The following is an 18370-nucleotide window of genomic DNA, read 5'->3' as shown; positions in this document are numbered from 1 at the left end:
ATACGAGTCCATGTCACCAATCCCAAAACATGTTGCTTTGTATGATTGTGGAAAGGAGACAATCACACCCAAGCTGTGATTGCATTTCAAAACAATGGCACTGAAACTCCCTCCCGACTGCCCTTAAAAAGAGATAGTGAAACACACGGTGCTCCTTCAGCGACCATTCAACGTAAAAGCCTCCTGAACACGTCTCCTGGAGATGTGGTGTGGATTATTTCCCAGTCCTGGGAGAGGAGGAGGAAGAGAGGGTGGGTGTGTTGGTGGGAGTGATTCTCTCGGTTATCATTTCCAGATGTTTCTGGCAGAACACCAACATCGGGCTCCAGTTCTCATCACAACCTCCTACGGGGCCCTTTCTCGGTTCCAGTCCCGGTAGACGCCACCGGTTGATGCAGGCAGGCTGTTGATCCCCTCCCTTTCTTTGGAGAATTCCGTTCGACCCAAAACACACGTTATGTAAGCACGCGTAACGGCGGCGGAGGAGGGTGTGCGTGCCACGGAGCGGCCGCGGAGTTGGATAGGATAGCTACCACCGTCGCTCTCGGGGCTTCCGGAGACCCCCGGTCAGACAGCGCGTGGACGGGAGAGCTCGGCGCTGTCCCATCTGCAGAAGAAGCATAGCGGTCAACTTCAACCATTCAGCGTACACCGCGCCGCCAACACGATGCATATAATCGGTGAGTCGGTGTTAAGTCCTCGGTGTTAGATGGTTATAGGAGCTCCAACTCCACTGGCGTTTCCACAGCAGCGAACCCGTGCGTGGACAGTCTGTCGCTGGTTCGTATCCTCCTCTTGCTCGGCAGAACGACAGAGGTACCTTGGAGGAGGAAATTAGGCACTAGAAGACCGGAAAAGCTCTAGCAGAGGATTTTTCTTTCGCTTGTGGTGTACCGGAGGAAGGCGGAGAAGGGAGTTGAGAGACGCGCAACTTCCAACTGGAGAAGTGAAGAGGAAGAGAGATCAGGTTGACAGTGACCTCAAGTGGCGGCAAAGAGGTTTGCAGCAACAATTTGGAAGGATGGATTTCACCTTAATTTTCACCAAAACAACAGCTGAGTGCTTGGTGGTTAGGGGGGACCGAGGTCAATGGGGGTGGAAGCTTCGGAGTTCTCGATTGGTCACGACATGGAGCTACTTCCCGTGGTAAACCAAACATGAGTCCATTCCAAAGTTATGTGGTTTAGGGAAGTTATGTTGTTTGGGATATCAATCATGCAGCATTTGTCAGTTAAACAAGTTATTGCTTTATTTGTTACGACCCATATCATTCTAACGTCCACATTCCCTGAGTTCCTGCCAGATAATAAGGCCTATTCATTATGTAACGTAATTGTTGTGTGTTAGGCTACAAAAAACATACTTTGGCCATATTGTCATGATACTCATGGCAACAAATACATTTGAATTTAATTAAATTTTGCAATCTATGTGTTAAATACCCTATACTTTTATAAATGTAAATTCATACCTTTTGATGGTATTCTCATCTCACTCAACAAATGCAATATTGACTCAGACACAATCATCTCAACCTAGTCCAACCCCTTACCTGGGATCGATAAAATTTTTCAAAGAACCCAACTCATTCTGGTCAAAAGCATATGCAGAAAACCACTTTTAGGTGCACCTAAATCCACTCAAACATCAACTGATATCAGCAACACAGAGATAATCCTCCATTGGGCCTGCTGTCCACGCCAACGGGGTTGACATCACAGCCTTGCTATGTCTGATCAACTCCATATGTACTGGGCTGATCCCAACTACCACCTCAGCCAATCAGCTTCCAGGAACACCCTATCCACAGCAGTGTGTGTGTGTGTGTGTGTGTGTGTGTGTGTGTGTGTGTGTGTGTGTGTGTGTGTGTGTGTGTGTGTGTGTGTGTGTGTGTGTGTGTGTGTGTGTGTGTGTGTGTGTGTGTGTGTGTGTGTGTCATTAGATAGTATGGAATATTACTGGACAACTTACAAGTGTGTGCTTCACTCTTTCACCCTCCATTTTTCCTATTAAATACAAATTAACAGTCAAAACAACTACAACTAGTATATACAGAAGACAGATTTAATATACCTGTATAACAAGAAAATATTTGGTGTAAACATTTTCATTGAGGCAGTTTGGTCATTACCCAGAATCTTAGCCAATAGGCAGATTACTTTAAAAAAATCTGAAAAAGTTTGAAGAAAACACTGATGAGAAAGTATTCAAGTCAGATACAAATACCTGAAGTCAACATTTTGAAATGAAAGTACACTCCCCAGTTATCCATCTGACTGGTGATTAAATGATGGTGTTTTAGTAAAGAAGAGACAGGCTTAACGCCTTCCTTAAGAAAAAACAATGATTTCAATTGTATTATATTATTTTTAAGAAAATACCCACTAACCCTAGAGTGAGATATTTTTAGGTTTAGCAAGGAAATATCAAATTACACAATAAACATTAGTTATTGCTTTCTCTAATTCTGTTCAAGGAAGTAGATATTGGCAGAACACTTCCTTACAAGCATTGGCATGGTATTAACAGTACAAACATGTTCAAGTACAAAAACGAGTGTGACTCTCTCCCGCTCTCTCTTCTCTACTTCAGTTGTTCAACAGGAATTTCCCGTTGGCCGAGGTTCCTCTGCGGATCTCTGCTATCAGCTTGTGGAGTTTATCAGACAGTGCCACCTAGTGTCAGACAAGTGCATGATATTTGATTACACAGTATGTCATATACAGTACAGTAGATGTGTGTGTGTGTGTGTGTGTGTGTGTGTGTGTGTGTGTGTGTGTGTGTGTGTGTGTGTGTGTGTGTGTGTGTGTGTGTGTGTGTGTGTGTGTGTGTGTGTGTGTGTGTGTGTGTGTGTGTGTGTGTGTGTGTGTCTTACACTGTAAGGTTCGGGGTCCTGTAATCTCTTGTGTCGGGGGTCCAGGTTCTGAATGGACCTCTGGACTTTCTCTCTGCATTCAGCATCACTGCATAGAGGCTGTGTGATCTACAAAATACACACAAACACGATTATGTGTTTATTATTTAGTAATATTGCTACACTGCGGGGGCACGATAGTCCACCTGAAGGCTAGATTGCCTAACTGTCAGTGTCATTCACTTTGGAGGAGAGCGTCTGCTAAAATTACTTTACCAACAGTAAGTAGCAATGTTGGAGAAGTGTGAGTTGCACCACTGTTGGGGGACTTTAACTGGGGCCGAGAACAAACCACGGCAGGCCATCAATGTTTAATGGTACAAATGTACAACTGATGAATTCCTTGTATAAATATCGGCCCTTTGGCCAAAAGATTTCACATTCCTGGCCTAGGCCGAGAAAGCTGAGAGTCGAGTTCCCACATCCACCAGGACCAATTCCTAACCTGTCCCTTGGCGAACACTTCCTGCCGTAGACATGTGACCCCGGTGGGCGTGACGGCTAGGTGGGCCTCCTGTCCCAGGGGGTAGCAGCGGAGGGTCTGTCCCGCCAGGGGAGGGGGCTCCTCAGAGAGACACAGCAGGTCCATCAGGGGGTGACCTGCAGGACAGAGACAAGGTGGGTGATTGGGGGAACGCTACTGTGTGCAGGCAGGAAAGTGTCCTGTTGTTACTCTCGAGCCCCAGCTAAAAGGTTCTTGGTTTCGACCCCCAGTAAACATAGCCTCCCCTGTTTATCAACCAGCAGTGGTCCCCAACAGTTTCTTTTGGCCCTGACCCTCTTTCTAGCCCTACAAATGTTGAGACCCAACTTTAACTTATGTAGATCTGTTGCTACGCAAAGTATTTTTACCCAATCAACATCTGCCGGTAATATGTCCCGCTGAACCAATCGCTTTGGTCTATTAAGACGCCATTATGACAGACCTTTACAAAGAAAGTGAACTAAAACGGATCATCCAATCATTAACTAATGTTGGCAATATCCGGCAAAGCAGTATGCATGTCAGAGGACCCCAAGTGGGCTCCTGACCCAAAAGGTAGGGAACCACTGCCCTAAACGCGGGCATATATCTATTTGCTTTTTAACGACATGTATCTTAATTCGCCCTGGGTCACTTTGGAAAATCTGTGATAAAACTAAATTCAGCTTTATAACCAAATTAAGCTTTTGTGTATGTAAAATTAATATATTTAGGAGAGGAGAATATGGATGAGAGAATACAGCAGGGAGCCTCACCCTCGCTGTCCAGCAGACGGTACACAGCCTTCTTCCCAGGAACAGTGCTCTTCTCTGGGTCTTCACTGAATTTCATCCTGGGGCTCCCCCGGACCTCCACCAACTTACACACACACACACACACACACACACACACACACACACACACACACACACACACACACACACACACACACACACACACACACACACACACACACACACACACACACACACACTTCAGTACTGAGCAAAGCAGCTAATAAGAAAGGAATGCAGGCAGGTTTATTAAAGGTCCCATGGCATGAAAATCTCACTTTATGAGGTTTTCTAACATAAATATGAGTTCCCCTAGCCTGCCTATGGTCCCCCAGCGGCTAAAACTTGCGTTTGGTGTAAAACGAGCACTAGGTATTCTGCTCGCCTTTGAAAAACGGAGGCTCAAGCGCACTGATTTGGAATGTGGCCCCATATGTCGTCATAAAGGATCTAAGCTCCTCCCCTTTCTCTGCCTTGCCCGCCCAGATAATTTGCCAATGAGACACGACCGTGTGAGCGCCACCTGTGTGTGTGTGATTACACACACTGTAACGCAAGTGTTTGCTGTTGGTTTTATGGTGCATAACACGTCGGTTCTTTGACGTCTCTTGTATTTCCACAACGAGGTCTGTAGTGGGGGTTATCTCAGCCATGGTTGAGAATGAATTGGGGGAAAGGAACTTTGGCTTTGACTCCCTGAGGTACATGAACCACAACATGGAGGAGAAAGGGATTGTTGGCCGCGAATGTCTCCCGCATGAGCCCCGCTTCCCGCTGCCGAGGGACCACTGCCTCGGCGCTGCAGGAGGTGGTGGTGCCTAAGCGCTGACTGCTGCCGAGGCAGTGGTCCCTCTGCAGCGAGGCTCCGGCGGGAGACAATCGCGGGCAACAATCCCTTTCTCCTCCATGACCTGGTTCAGTCTACTTCAGATTGATGTGGACGTGGAAGAATCAGAGACTTAAGAGAACCCGACGCGGTCGTTTGAGATTCATAATATCGTCTGGAGGCTCACACAGCTTTTGGCCATGAGAATATATATTATATGATATAGATATCTATGTATAATATGATATTATTTAGATATAGAGCTCTAGGATTCCTGTGTGTTCTAGAATATTTGCAGAACACGGCTAAAGGCTGTGTGCGCCTCGCCATTGCGATACATCCACTGTAAACAGAGCGCATGGTACCGTGGCTGCAAGCTGCTCAGGGCCACACCCCCACCATCCTCCTTGACCCGCCTCTCTCCTCCTCATTTGCATTAAAGCTACAGACACCGAAAAGGCGCATTTGGGGAAAGCTCAATGTGCGACTGGCTCGTAGTAGCTGTAATTCTGCACCAAGGCTGAATTTTGGGAACGTCTTCAAATACTGTGTTTGGGGCCTACTAATATCTATATTAAAGCATCCATAAAGTAGCATGCCATGGGACCTTTAAAGTTCGGTCCCTCCATGTGTGTATATCAGTGTGTACATTAAACATTACCTTGTACACACATCCCAAGGACGGCTGCCTTGTGCACGTTACCAAGTGGGTTCCCACTCCCACCACATTGATTTCGTTCTCCTAAAACACAGAGAGATACACAAGGTCTCAGTGAGGGGCCCATGGAGGAAGAGGTATGGTTAGACCTGTTCAGAACAGGATCTGCTTCAGGCTCCCTTACCTTCTTGCTGAGCTCCATCATGCTCTGCTCTGAGATGTTGTTGGTCCCAACGATGATCAGAGATTCGAACACAGGGACGGAGAATCTAGAGGAATCCCAAGCAGAAGTTATCAGGTTATAATAATGGAATCCAAAGCGATACAATGTATTCAGAGGCATGTCATTAAGGAGCAGGTAGTTGGGGGGCATCTTGCTCAAGGATGACGACAGTGGACATTGGGGATCAAACCCAGAGCCTTTCAGCTTGAAGTTGAACACTGGCAGAGCTCTGACCCTCCTTCTTCTTAGTACTATCGCTCCAGGGTCCCTATTTTGGTGCCATTAATGGCCAGGTAAGGGTTATAATGTCACTCAAGGGTACCTACAGGCAGTGGCGGATCTTCCATTAGGCAAACCTAGGCAAGTGCCTAGGGCCCCAACCAAAAAAAAAAAAAAAAATATATATATATATATATATATATCTGAAACTGATTTTACTGTGGAGAGTTGAGTGGCAGTGCACTATGGGTTTATTGCGATTCTAAGAGTATTGGGATGGTTATTTGTTTTGTGTACGTGTTTCAAAAATGAGGGCCCCATGTCTATATTTTGCCTAGGGCCCCAAAATGTCTAGATCCGCCCCTGCCTACAGGTAGAACCCAGAACCTTTTTACTGTGTGTTGGACAACCGTAACACTAATCTATCTTGCCCTATGTCTGAATAGCTATCACTGGCTGGCCCATTAGTAGAGTAATATAGAGTAGAGAGTGTAGACAAAGAAGCGTTCACTCACTGCTTGGCGCAGTGTTTGAAGACGCGGCGTACTTCCACCGACTGCCTGCAGAGGTCGCCACTGTCCAGACGCACCCCCCGCGGCTGGTGGCCCAGCTCAATCAGTGCCATGGCAACCGCACAGAAGTTCAGCAGCCCACTACTGTGGAGGTGGAGACAGACAGACAGCCTTATTACGAAAGTCAACCACATACAAAAAACTCAGACATGCAGTGGTGCAGTCAAACATTCAAAGAGATGGCAGAGCACTATAGAGATAGATATGAGGGGCCGCCTGGGACAGAATTCATACTTGGTCTTACACACACTATTATACTCTCTCACATACACTATTATACTCTCTCACATATACTACTACTCTCTCTCACATACACTACTATACTCTCTTACATACACTACTATACTCTCTTACATACACTACTTTACTCTCTTACATACACTACTATTCTCTCTCACATACACTACTATACTCTCTCACATACACGACTATACACTCTCATACTTACATGTAAAAGGAGTTTAATAGTTTGAATGAAACGGAAGTGAGTTTGAATGAAACGGAAGTGAGTTTGAATGAAACGGAAGTGAGTTTGAAATGTTCATAAGAGTCCGCAGAAATCGAATATCAATATTATTTTAATGTAATTACATTGTGTATATGCACAAGCCATCTTATACAAAGCAGCCGAAAAATAGAAAACCGAAATGATACTATGTTTTTTTTTAGAAAACTGCAATTCAGGGTTTGAATTCTGCTATTGTCGTCTGATTCATTGAATCCGCTGTGTTTGCCAGGGTCACAGGGTCTTCCGACTCTGGGGAAGAGCCTGCTAGTTTACGCACACCCCTTGCGCATTTGTTTTCTCAACCACACGTGAGACGTTGTTTGACATGCTGGATATCGTCAGAAAGGTATTTTCATTGGCTATTAGGATATCTAAGGCCCGTCCCCGACCCTTGCTGTCTGCTGGTGTAGCTGTCAATCAAAGTATACACGCACCGTTTTGATAGTGATCGCCTCATTGGCTTGTAAGGCTTGTAAACAAGGAAGTATTGGTCTTACAGACATGTGGGAGGGCTCTATGTCACCGTGAGACCCTGGCAAACACAGCGGATTCAATGAATCAGACGACAATAGCAGAATTCAAACCCTGAATCGCAGTTTTCTAAAAAAAAAAAAACATAGTAGCCTTTCGGTTTTCTATTTTTCGGCTGCTTTGTATAAGATGGCTTGTGCATATACACAATGTAATTACACTAAAATAATATTGATATTCGATTTCTGCGGACTCTTATGAACATTTCAAACTCACTTCCGTTTCATTCAAACTCACTTCCGTTTCATTCAAACTCTCTTACACATACTACTATACTCTCTTACATACACTATTATACTCTCTTACATACACTACTATTCTCTCTCACACACTACTGTACTCTCTCACATACACGATATACACTCTCATACTTACATGTAAAAGGAGTTTAATAGTTTGAATGAAACGGAAGTGAGTTTGAATGAAACGGAAGTGAGTTTGAATGAAACGGAAGTGAGTTTGAATGAAACGGAAGTGAGTTTGAAATGTTCATAAGAGTCCGCAGAAATCGAATATCAATATTATTTTAATGTAATTACATTGTGTATATGCACAAGCCATCTTATACAAAGCAGCCGAAAAATAGAAAACCGAAATGCTACTATGTTTTTTTTTAGAAAACTGCGATTCAGGGTTTGAATTCTGCTATTGTCGTCTGATTCATTGAATCCGCTGTGTTTGCCAGGGTCACAGGGTCTTCCGACTCTGGGGAAGAGCCTGCTAGTTTACGCACACCCCTTGCGCATTTGTTTTCTCAACCATACGTGAGACGTTGTTTGACATGCTGGATATCGTCAGAAAGGTATTTTCATTGGCTATTAGAATATCTAAGGCCCGTCCCCGACCCTTGCTGTCTGCTGGTGTAGCTGTCAATCAAAGTATACACGCACCGTTTTGATAGTGATCGCCTCATTGGCTTGTAAGGCTTGTAAACAAGGAAGTATTGGTCTTACAGACATGTGGGAGGGCTCTATGTCACCGTGAGACCCTGGCAAACACAGCGGATTCAATGAATCAGATGACAATAGCAGAATTCAAACCCTGAATCGCAGTTTTCTAAAAAAAAACATAGTAGCATTTCGGTTTTCTATTTTTCGGCTGCTTTGTATAAGATGGCTTGTGCATATACACAATGTAATTACACTAAAATAATATTGATATTCGATTTCTGCGGACTCTTATGAACATTTCAAACTCACTTCCGTTTCATTCAAACTCACTTCCGTTTCATTCAAACTCACTTCCGTTTCATTCAAACTCTCCCGTTTCATTCAAATTCACTTCCGTTTCATTCGAACTCTCTTACACATACTACTATACTCTCTTACATACACTACTATACTCTCTTACACATACTGCTATACTCTCTTACATACACTACTATACTCTCTTACATACACTACTATACTCTCTTACATACACTACTATACTCTCTTACATACACTACTATACTCTCTTACATACACTACTATACTCTCTTACATACACTACTATACTCTCTTACATACACTACTATACTCTCTTACATACACTACCATACTCTCTTACATACACTACTATACTCTCTTACATACACTACTATACCCTCTTACACATACTACTATACCCTCTTACATACACTACTATACTCTCTCACATACATGACTATACACTCTCATACTTACATGTAAAAGGAGTTTAATAGTGTGTGTGTATGAGTATAGTGGTGTATATGCGAGATTATAATAGTGTGTGCAAGACCAAGTATGAATTCTGTCCCAGGCGGCCGCTCATAGATAGATATTATGATGAACAAGCCAAGAAGGTCTGAATAATATACATCATGAGGTAAATTCTACCTCAACCAACTGCATTAAAACGTTTACACTTACAACTGGCTTCATGGGTAAGAACAAATTTAGTTCGATATTTCTAAGAGGCTGTACGCCTGCTCGCTATTAATAAACACCAGTGACCTAGACATTTAGAAAGATTATGTTACAAGTTTATGTTTAACTTTCAGTGTGAACGGGGAAGATGTCAGAAGTACTGGTGTTACCAGCTAACACTGTAGCTGTCAATCACAGGCAGGAAGTTTCCAGGGTAGGCGATGGCATAGGACAGGAAAGCTGCCAGCTCGCCCTCATGGATCTTCGCAGGCTCCGCCCCCAGGAGCTCACAGAGACGACCTAGAAGGCCCTTGGTGAGCGAGATCAGGTCGATTGGGTCCTTCTCTCCGTCCGCCGGCAGGAGAGTCTGTCCAGTAACAGGGAACAGGAAGTGGTCAAATGTCTCATCATAATGAATAAAGGAATGAGCTGGGAATATAGAGCTCATTGTATTGTACTAATGTACTCTGATATTCCAATAATGTATCAATCATATTCAATTTATGCTCCAATAATAAACCCATCATATACCAAGAATCCATATAACATTATATAATCCAATAATATACAGTCATCAATTATATGCCAATAGCATTCCAGTAATAATAATATGCCAATATTAGTTGACATTTGCCAGATTTCGCAAAAAGTTATTTGAGCAACGAACATGATAAAATCCCTCAAATTATATTACATTCGATCAGGTAATCGTATCTACAAGAATAGAAAGGCTTTCACAGAAGTGCAGACCTTAAACAGAATATACTAATGGTGGTTTATTAATGGAAATACAATACAATATACAGATAATATTATTCAGATTAAAGAGTTGGTGTGAATGACTGACAGCCAGGAGGCGGGAGAACACAGACCTGAGGCCACACCTCCTCCAGGGAGGAAAAGGAAGTGACATAAGAGTGGGCCATGGTTCCTGCTACAGGGATGCCGAACAGGAATCCCGCCTGCACGTTACTGGTCATATCAAAGCCTGGGGAGCCACACATAGTCACTCACAGAGAGTGGTGTGTGTGTGTGTGTGTGTGTGTGTGTGTGTGTGTGTGTGTGTGTGTGTGTGTGTGTGTGTGTGTGTGTGTGTGTGTGTGTGTGTGTGTGTGTGTGTGTGTGTGTGTGTGTGTGTGTGTGTGTGTTAGTACCTCCTATGTGCGTGTATCGCGAGGCGGTGAGTCCACCGTCCGGGCCCTGGGCCCTCCGGAGCCCCAGCTCCAGCAGCTTTCTGTCGGGCCCCGCGGCCAGGCGGAACCGGGCAGCGTTACTACACACAAGACTGGACCAGACACACACACACAAAGGAAGTACAAGACCATGCAAACATAATACAACACACACCCATACCAACAGCACACACCAACCACAAGTCATTTTGTTGCTAAAATAAACAAAATATTTTAAACCTGTGCACGTGTGTGTGTGTGTGTGTGTGTGTGTGTGTGTGTGTGTGTGTGTGTGTGTGTGTGTGTGTGTGTGTGTGTGTGTGTGTGTGTGTGTGTACCTGGCATAGTTGACTAAACACAGCAAGCTGGTCTCCAGCAGTTGGACCACAGCCAAAGGACCAGCCACCTCCATGAGCGGCACCTGCATTCACGAAAACACATCACCATCATCACAAACTCTAACGGTCGAACCCCACTACTCCCTGTCTCGAGAATCTCACCCTGGCGAAGACCACAGTCGCCTCAGGAACGGCGCGCAGGGTCACCCCGGAACAGTCCAGCTCCCGCAGAAATTGGAAGAAGGCGGGGTTGGTGGTGGGAGGTAGAACAGACCGAAGGTACTCCACGTCTGGCCCCGCCCACAATCACACACAACAGAAGCGGCCAATCACGCTCGTCATAATAACTCTCACACTGAGGACTCAGTTGTTATATGAACAAAAAAAAGGATCGTTTTTTTAGAACATTTAACAGGGAAAGTAAAGCTAGTACTGATCGAGACATGACGTCACTGTCGACGTCGGTTGAATGTCAATATTAGGAGGCACGCGCGTTATAATTACACATTTAGGGTAGCATTTGCAAAAACTAAATAGTTATAAGCAACGTTTGTTAAGGAATATCTGATCATTTTAGTGTAGGATGTTGTCGTTTGATAGGCATGTATGAGAAGGTGTACTGTCCAGTGAACTTTGCGGGATTCGACCGATGGGGTCAAGTTAAACAGTAGTGGGGCGCAAGGCAGCGCAACTAAGTCATTACGCAATGCCTATCGTAACCTTGTGTAATGATGTGGCTGATTACATTGGCATCGGTCCCAGCACGTGAAACACTCTCCTCTGACCATTGACCACTCACCTTCTTCCGTAAAGCGAAAGTTTCGCAAGAACAGCAGACAGTCGTGCACACCGGAGAACAGCGAAAAGCCGCCGCCGAAGGGGTTCTCCCTGAAGAACAATTCGAACACCGCGGGCTCGTTGTGCCGTCCGGAGTTCCAATAGGCATAAGCCATGGTAAACTGGTATAGGTCCGTCAGCATGGGGGGCACCCGGGCACGGATGGACCGCTCTATAGCCTCGCATGCCTTGCTCAACGGAGCTGCCATGTTCACACACGGCTGGCTCCCGTTCAACTGGAGTCAGAGCTGCCGAGACACCTGGGAGATGAAGTTCTTCAATGCGCCGCTCAACTGTTACACCGTTATATAATTGCGCAACAGTAACGACGGTCAGAATGAAAGCAATTTCGTTGCAGTTTAACCAAGCCCCACAACCAAGAATTGTTATTGAAGTAGACACTTTTAGTGACATTTCATCAAGAAGCTACTTTTATTGTAGGCACAGGTTTAATGTCAGTCACACGTGTCATTGAATAATATGCTTTTCACGTGACTGTCTGATGACATGCTTTGCGAAATTTACTGGTGTAATACTATATATTAATGAACCAACTGCAAACTCCCTATTTCCAAAGTTACCTTAGGTTATATAGTGCATCATGAAGACTAAACTTTGTAATATTCAGCCTCATTTTACCAAACCACTTTGCATAATGTCAATACATGATGCCAAGCGTTCCTTGGGGCAATGCTGACACCACATCAGGTTCTAGAAGATACTAGACCTCACTAAATACATATTTATTCAGTAGATGTTGACATCAATGGCAGACATGTTGGCTGCAGTTTCTTTAGTTTCCTTTGCTTCAGAAGAGACACTTCTGTCACAACCAAGTTCTAAACCAGAGCGGTGTCCATTCCACTTTCAAATAAATAACATATTCATAGTTTTCTTTTTGTTCACCCGCTGCGCTGCCCCTCCTCCCTGGGGAAGAACATGGCCAGCTCATTGGTCAGTACATGCCGACCCCCCGCCCACAGGAAGTGCGTTGGCTGCTCCTCTTGGCCATGCTGCTCGTAGAGGAAGAAGGGGCTGAGCTCGATAGCCAGGGCCGACCGAACCAGGCCCACCCCTCCAGCCAGCTCCGGACAGGGGTGATAGACACGTCCACTGGCCGGGTGCATGTAGAGGGCCTCCGGGCGGAACAGTGCGCTGAGCTGCTCACCTCCCCCGCAGTACGACAGCATATCGGGGCCCGGCCCCGGGGCCAGCTCGTCCGTCGGGGGCGGCAGCAGGTGTGTGAAGACCAGGGGCCGGTCGTCGCAGCGCACAAAGTTCCTCTCGCGTCCGCACAGCGACAGGAAGGGGAAGTGTTCACTGTAGCGGCCGCCCTGGTTGCTACGCAGTCGGCTGAAGAAGAACACCAAGAACTTCTGGTCTGGGGGTTCAAAATCAAAAAGAAGGGGGAATAGTAATATGAACAACAACACATGAATATGAATGAAAAAATAATAATCACAAAATAGAACCCTGAATTACGTTACAGCATAGCCACTTTTTTGGGAGACGCCAGCTTGGAGGGGGGGAGGGTAGAATAGGCAAGCAGTTAGGGTGATTGATGCCCATTTAAAAGGCGGGTTCAAAACCCAATGTCCACAGTCTACCATAGGCATCTGAGCAATATGACTAACCTCATCACACATTAATGATTCATCCAAAATGCCAGGGGCGCTGGAAAAAGAGGCTCTGCTAAATGACTAAACAGTTATGAAGGGTAAACAACACCTTTTCAGATGTTACAAAAGTCAAAAAAAGTCTCTACCAGGGAGGTGTGCTGGTCATGGATGTTGGATTAAGATGCATTAACCAATTAGAGTAGCAATACTCTGAACAATTCCTCCCTTGTAGAGTTAATATGGGGCACATGATATACTGCCGAAGATTTCATCTTAGCCGATATAGGGATAAGCCATATATATTTATATAGGTCCACATGTAATGGAGCTGTTAAAAACGGTTGAACTCTTACACACACACACACACACACACACACACACACACACACACACACACACACACACACACACACACACACACACACACACACACACACACACACACACACAGTGTGTTTTGCAGATGATACCCATAGGAATGTGTAGGCTGTTAACATAACATGAGGGTTGAGTGAAAAGAGTCTCACATTTGTTTTACATGTGTATGTTTGCAAATGTATGCTTTTCACTGCAGGTGAAATGGGACTTAGCGCAGTGGGGCTGCAGTTTACTGAGTAAAGTTAGATTTTTCGCTACGATCTAGGGATATGGGTTACAAGATCAATGGGAAATCAAATCACTTTAGGAAACTGACACTAACACCAACTCTGTTTTTTTTTTTTACATCCCCTGGATGTAACACTTGTAAAGGGGTTGTTGATGACTGAAATATCTTCAAATCTTTAAACATGTCCTCCTGTTTTACATCACAGAAACGCCCTCGTCAGGGTAAAAAGTTACTTTTTTGGACAGTCACCGATTACGTATGATGTTTAACATGACTCAAAGTCCATAAGACCTTTGAGGAATGCGTGAGTTATTAAAATAAATAAGTTGGCTATTCTATAGGCTTCATTCTGATCTTCTGTTTACCTTTAAAGCAAGTCACAAAGTTCTTCACTTTCGTGTCATCAAGGAACAGCTGTAAAAACAAAGACCCGCCCCCCAACAACATTAGAACAATGTTGTGACAAGACGATATTGGGTCCATTTTATGAGTGAATGAATTGTACATCGGTCCAGATATTCACCTGTCCTTGGTGGTCAATATAATAAAAGTATTCACGGATGCGAGGTTCGGGGCTCTGGCCCTGAACATAAGTGACTATGGACCGCAAACAGCACCGCACAGGTGAAGTGAAGCTCCGCAGGTTCCGCAGAGCAGCGGCGCACAGCATGCTTCCTCCGAAGATCAAATGTTCTGTCAATATTGTTCATAAACGCAGCTGTAGGGATAGAGCAGAAGACACAGTTCACATGCCGGAAGTTATTGTTCCATGGGAAAACACTGGGTTTATAACTGCTGCCACCTAGTGGAATAAATGTGCTAAAACATCAGACAAGCACCATTTAATACTTTCAAATTACCGAAATCTTTAGATATTAATTTTTTTCTGTCTACTATTTTCTTCTGTTATTTTACATTTATTTTTTTTAAATGGTTTGATTTCAATGTGTATTCTGTTTTTGTATTTTTTTTTAAGATTAGATTCCTCAACAAACTGTATAAAAAAAATAAAAAAAATCTTCTTTCCGTTCAACATAAAAGTACCATTTTACTAAAAGATTTTAGTCGTCATTAAATATTTACTATTTATTTCCAATAAAGTTGTCTAATTATGTGAAAATAACTCACAGCCTATCAGATATACATGAGACTAAAGCCCACTGTCTCGAATGAATATACATCAGGAGGATAGAGCCTTTGCTTTTTAAAAATCGATTAATCTATTAAAACTAAATCCTATAAAATAAAAATGAAATAATCTGGAAAATCCTATCGACCAACGCGGTACAGGCCACAATATACGAGGACTGGGTATCTGGTGACCAGACGACCAACTCAGATAAGATATGAGGAGCTGCCCAGATCAGAATCCTCTGATAAGCAGGCGGCCAAATCAAAAGCACTCGTCATCCCTTGAACCAGGTCCAAGGTCCTGCCCAATCAAAACCTTGAGGACCTCAAGAGGAATGGATTGACGACGTGAAGGCGAGAAGTATTTTACCTGTAGTGCACCTGTGAATCCTGACTTCCGCCTTCCTCCCCCGTCGGCTTGGTGGCGGTCTATCTTTCTACCTGTAGACCTACCCTGAAAACTACATTTTTCCTACACAGAAAGGCGTGCGAGCTCAAACAAAATGGAGAGATATTTGGACTTTTAACTTCGGATCTCAAACAGCAGGCAGTAAGTGTATATTATAGGGGTTTTAATTGGCTCTTTTTGTGGTATCAACTACACAGAGTAGAGACATTTGAACAATACTCCATTCTCCTGTTGCGTAACGATAGTTTGTAACAAAAGTAAGTAAATTATACAAGCTATTGTTTCGACATTGTTTACTGTCAATACAAGGCCAATTGTACAAAACAAGGCAAAACACCAACGGGAGCTACATAGGTGGATTATTTCGCCCGGAGTGACAGGGTGGCCTACTTTCTCCAACAGCTATGAGCCATCAACCAAGGAACAAGAGGGGGCACCGGGACCGAAACGGGGAGCGTCGAGAGAATCGAGCATCCAACGACAGGTACCCCGAGGACGACAGGCAGCCCTCGCCTGACAGGTTGGTCGGCGTACCATTTTTAAAGTACAATTATTGTCATTTGTTTGATGCTGTCTTTAGTTATAGTCGGTCCAATGACCGACCGTGCCTTCCTCGTTTGTTTTGATCTCAACGATTGTTCATTGGTTGATTTGATCGACAGCTATTTCCTTGATTTAAAAGGAAAAAAAGTCGATTGACTGTAAAATTAAGTCTCATACCGTTTGACTTTATTGTTGTTTATGTCTTTCTGTTGTTAACGACTGCCTATGAATTCCTCTTTTCCCTCTCAGGTCGTCTCGTCCGCCCTACTACCCTGCACAAGACAGACCTGAAACCAGCCATGCACGGGACAGAGGAGCGCGAGACGTCCCCAGAGAGATACCCAAAGAATCCACATGCTCGCACATATGTTCGCGACGAGGTAAGTAATCAAATATTAGTTTGTATGTTTCAGTCGTCTGGGCAGAAAGTTGTAGAGCCGGAAGAAATGTGAACAATTGATCGGCAAACGATGAACCACTTTAGCTGGATGATACCCTCAGCCCCTCCCGCGAGGAACCGGTTTTCTGTTATTTGTGACGTCAGCCCTCTCTCAGCCTATTTAATACTAATGCTTTCAGCGTGAAACATGATCACTACAGTTTACACCTATTAATCACACACATCCTTTTGAATGTAAAATAGCCAATTGTGTATTCCATAGAGCCCATGACAATTTGCTATACTATATTTGGCATTCCACATAATTTTTTTTTGTGGCGAATACTATACAAATTTAGGGTGCCTCTTTTTTAAGTGACTTCCAGTCGATTCAGAAGATACATAGGGGTAATTCAGGACCAGGTAGGGGTTCGGCAAATCTTCTGTCAAAGAAGGCTGCAGGTCTTCATACTTCGGCGATCGAACCCATGAACATTTAGCTTGGAAAGACTAATTATTTTTGTGTGTGTGTGTGTGTGTGTGTGTGTGTGTGTGTGTGTGTGTGTGTGTGTATAATGCGACTTATTCCCAGGCATCGTGCTGATGTGCTCGGTGCTGACCAACGCCCTGGTGCTGATCTGCGTGGTGGCGGCACAGATGGTGATGTCCGGGCTGACGTCCAATGCTGGCCTGGGCGGATTCAACATCAACTCCAACATCAACCTGCAGGGCCCGGAGCTGCAACAGGTGCGGGACCTGGACATGCAGTACAGCCAGATGCGCGCGCCGGGCATCTATGGCGGCCTGGCCTTCAGCCTGGTGTTCGGCGTGGGCTCCCTGGTGTTCGCCGTGTCGGGGAACAAGGCCCCCCATCACCTGCCCCGTAAGACCCTGTACGCGGCGCTGGTGTTCCAGGCGGTGGGCGCCGTGGCCTACGTGGTCGCCGTCGGCCTCTACCTGCACTTTGTCATCGGCGTCAACGCCACGGACGTGTGCCAGAAGCGCGAGCGGCTGTACGCGCGCAACGGCTACACGTGGATGAACTGTGACGTGGGCGGGGCCGACGCCGCCGTAGCAATGTTTGGACTCATCACGGCCATTTTGTACGCCGTCGGCACCTGGCTCACCTTCACGACCATCCGCGGCGTGAGGCGCTACCACCAGGACAGGAAGCGCCACGAGGCGGGGAGACGCGAGGAGAGATCTCAGCCGCCGACCAGGGCGGACACGACCATGGTGTGAGGCTCCGGGGGTGGGTCACACAGAGGGCGGACACAACCATGGTGTGAGGCTCCGGGGGGGGGGGGGGGGGGGGGGGGGGGGGTCACACGACCATGGTGTGAGGCTCCAGGGGGGGGGTCACACCGAGGGCGGAGACGACCATGGTGGGACACTCCGGGGGGTTCAAAGTGCAGATTGTTTCCTTTTTTTTTTTATTAAAGTTGATCTATACCAGAACTAACTTTGGTTAATGCAAATGCCGCTCCTGAATGTCCCAAATAGGTGTCAAGTGATGATGTATCTGGACCAATACTGGTCACTGTGTGATATCACCCGGCACTAGTCTGACCTAAGATTTTATTTGAGCATTTACTTTTTAATGACTCCTAAATGATCCGTGAATGTTAATTTCATCTAGTGCCTCATCAATTTTAAGCTTGTTTCATAGGGTTTTGCAATCAATGTTTTTTAATGTTTTATGATTTTGTTGTAAAATAATGTATATATGTTTAATAAAATACATGAAATTGAAGTCTAC

The 18370-nt window shown here is 45.0% G+C and overlaps 4 protein-coding genes across 5 annotated transcripts in view; 1 reads left to right on the top strand and 3 right to left on the bottom strand.

The window, feature by feature from the left end:
• Positions 1-948, bottom strand: part of LOC130393865 (1-phosphatidylinositol 4,5-bisphosphate phosphodiesterase gamma-1-like) — a 34585-nt gene extending 33637 nt beyond the window's left edge. Inside the window, exon 1 of the mRNA XM_056604621.1 lies at positions 1-948. This exon is cut by the window's left edge and continues 359 nt beyond it. The gene's annotated coding sequence lies outside the window, so the exon portion shown is untranslated.
• A 1053-nt stretch (positions 949-2001) lies between these two features.
• naprt (nicotinate phosphoribosyltransferase) lies at positions 2002-12722 on the bottom strand. The gene is made up of 13 exons (XM_056604622.1): positions 11886-12722; positions 11249-11376; positions 11087-11169; positions 10731-10861; positions 10449-10564; positions 9747-9943; positions 6613-6753; positions 5840-5924; positions 5659-5739; positions 4154-4256; positions 3360-3514; positions 2876-2983; positions 2002-2675 (listed from the first exon to the last, which is right to left on the bottom strand). The coding sequence occupies exons 1-13, from the start codon at positions 12130-12132 to the stop codon at positions 2589-2591; spliced, it is 1662 nt and encodes a 553-aa protein (XP_056460597.1). The 5' UTR covers positions 12133-12722; the 3' UTR covers positions 2002-2588.
• A 92-nt stretch (positions 12723-12814) lies between these two features.
• Positions 12815-16034, bottom strand: c12h8orf82 (chromosome 12 C8orf82 homolog). Its single transcript, XM_056604628.1, has 4 exons — positions 15651-16034; positions 14673-14867; positions 14515-14563; positions 12815-13304 (listed from the first exon to the last, which is right to left on the bottom strand). Exons 2-4 carry the CDS (start codon positions 14817-14819, stop codon positions 12826-12828), a joined length of 675 nt encoding a protein of 224 aa, XP_056460603.1. The 5' UTR covers positions 14820-14867; positions 15651-16034; the 3' UTR covers positions 12815-12825.
• Positions 15483-18367, top strand: si:ch211-191a24.4 (uncharacterized protein LOC100150331 homolog). 2 transcript variants are annotated; one of them, XM_056604626.1, is made up of 4 exons: positions 15483-15830; positions 16092-16209; positions 16482-16612; positions 17204-18367. In XM_056604626.1, the coding sequence occupies exons 2-4, from the start codon at positions 16094-16096 to the stop codon at positions 17851-17853; spliced, it is 897 nt and encodes a 298-aa protein (XP_056460601.1). In that variant the 5' UTR covers positions 15483-15830; positions 16092-16093; the 3' UTR covers positions 17854-18367. The 2 variants fall into 2 exon arrangements, with proteins under 2 accessions (XP_056460601.1, XP_056460602.1); XM_056604627.1 differs by lacking the exon at positions 15483-15830 and adding an exon at positions 15856-15946 and having other exon boundaries at positions 17204-17900.
• The last annotated feature ends 3 nt before the right edge of the window (positions 18368-18370 follow it).

The sequence above is a fragment of the Gadus chalcogrammus genome, chromosome 12 (genome assembly GCF_026213295.1).
Source record: "Gadus chalcogrammus isolate NIFS_2021 chromosome 12, NIFS_Gcha_1.0, whole genome shotgun sequence".
Taxonomy (NCBI): Eukaryota; Metazoa; Chordata; class Actinopteri; order Gadiformes; family Gadidae; genus Gadus; species Gadus chalcogrammus.
This window is presented reverse-complemented; position numbering and strand designations above follow the sequence as displayed.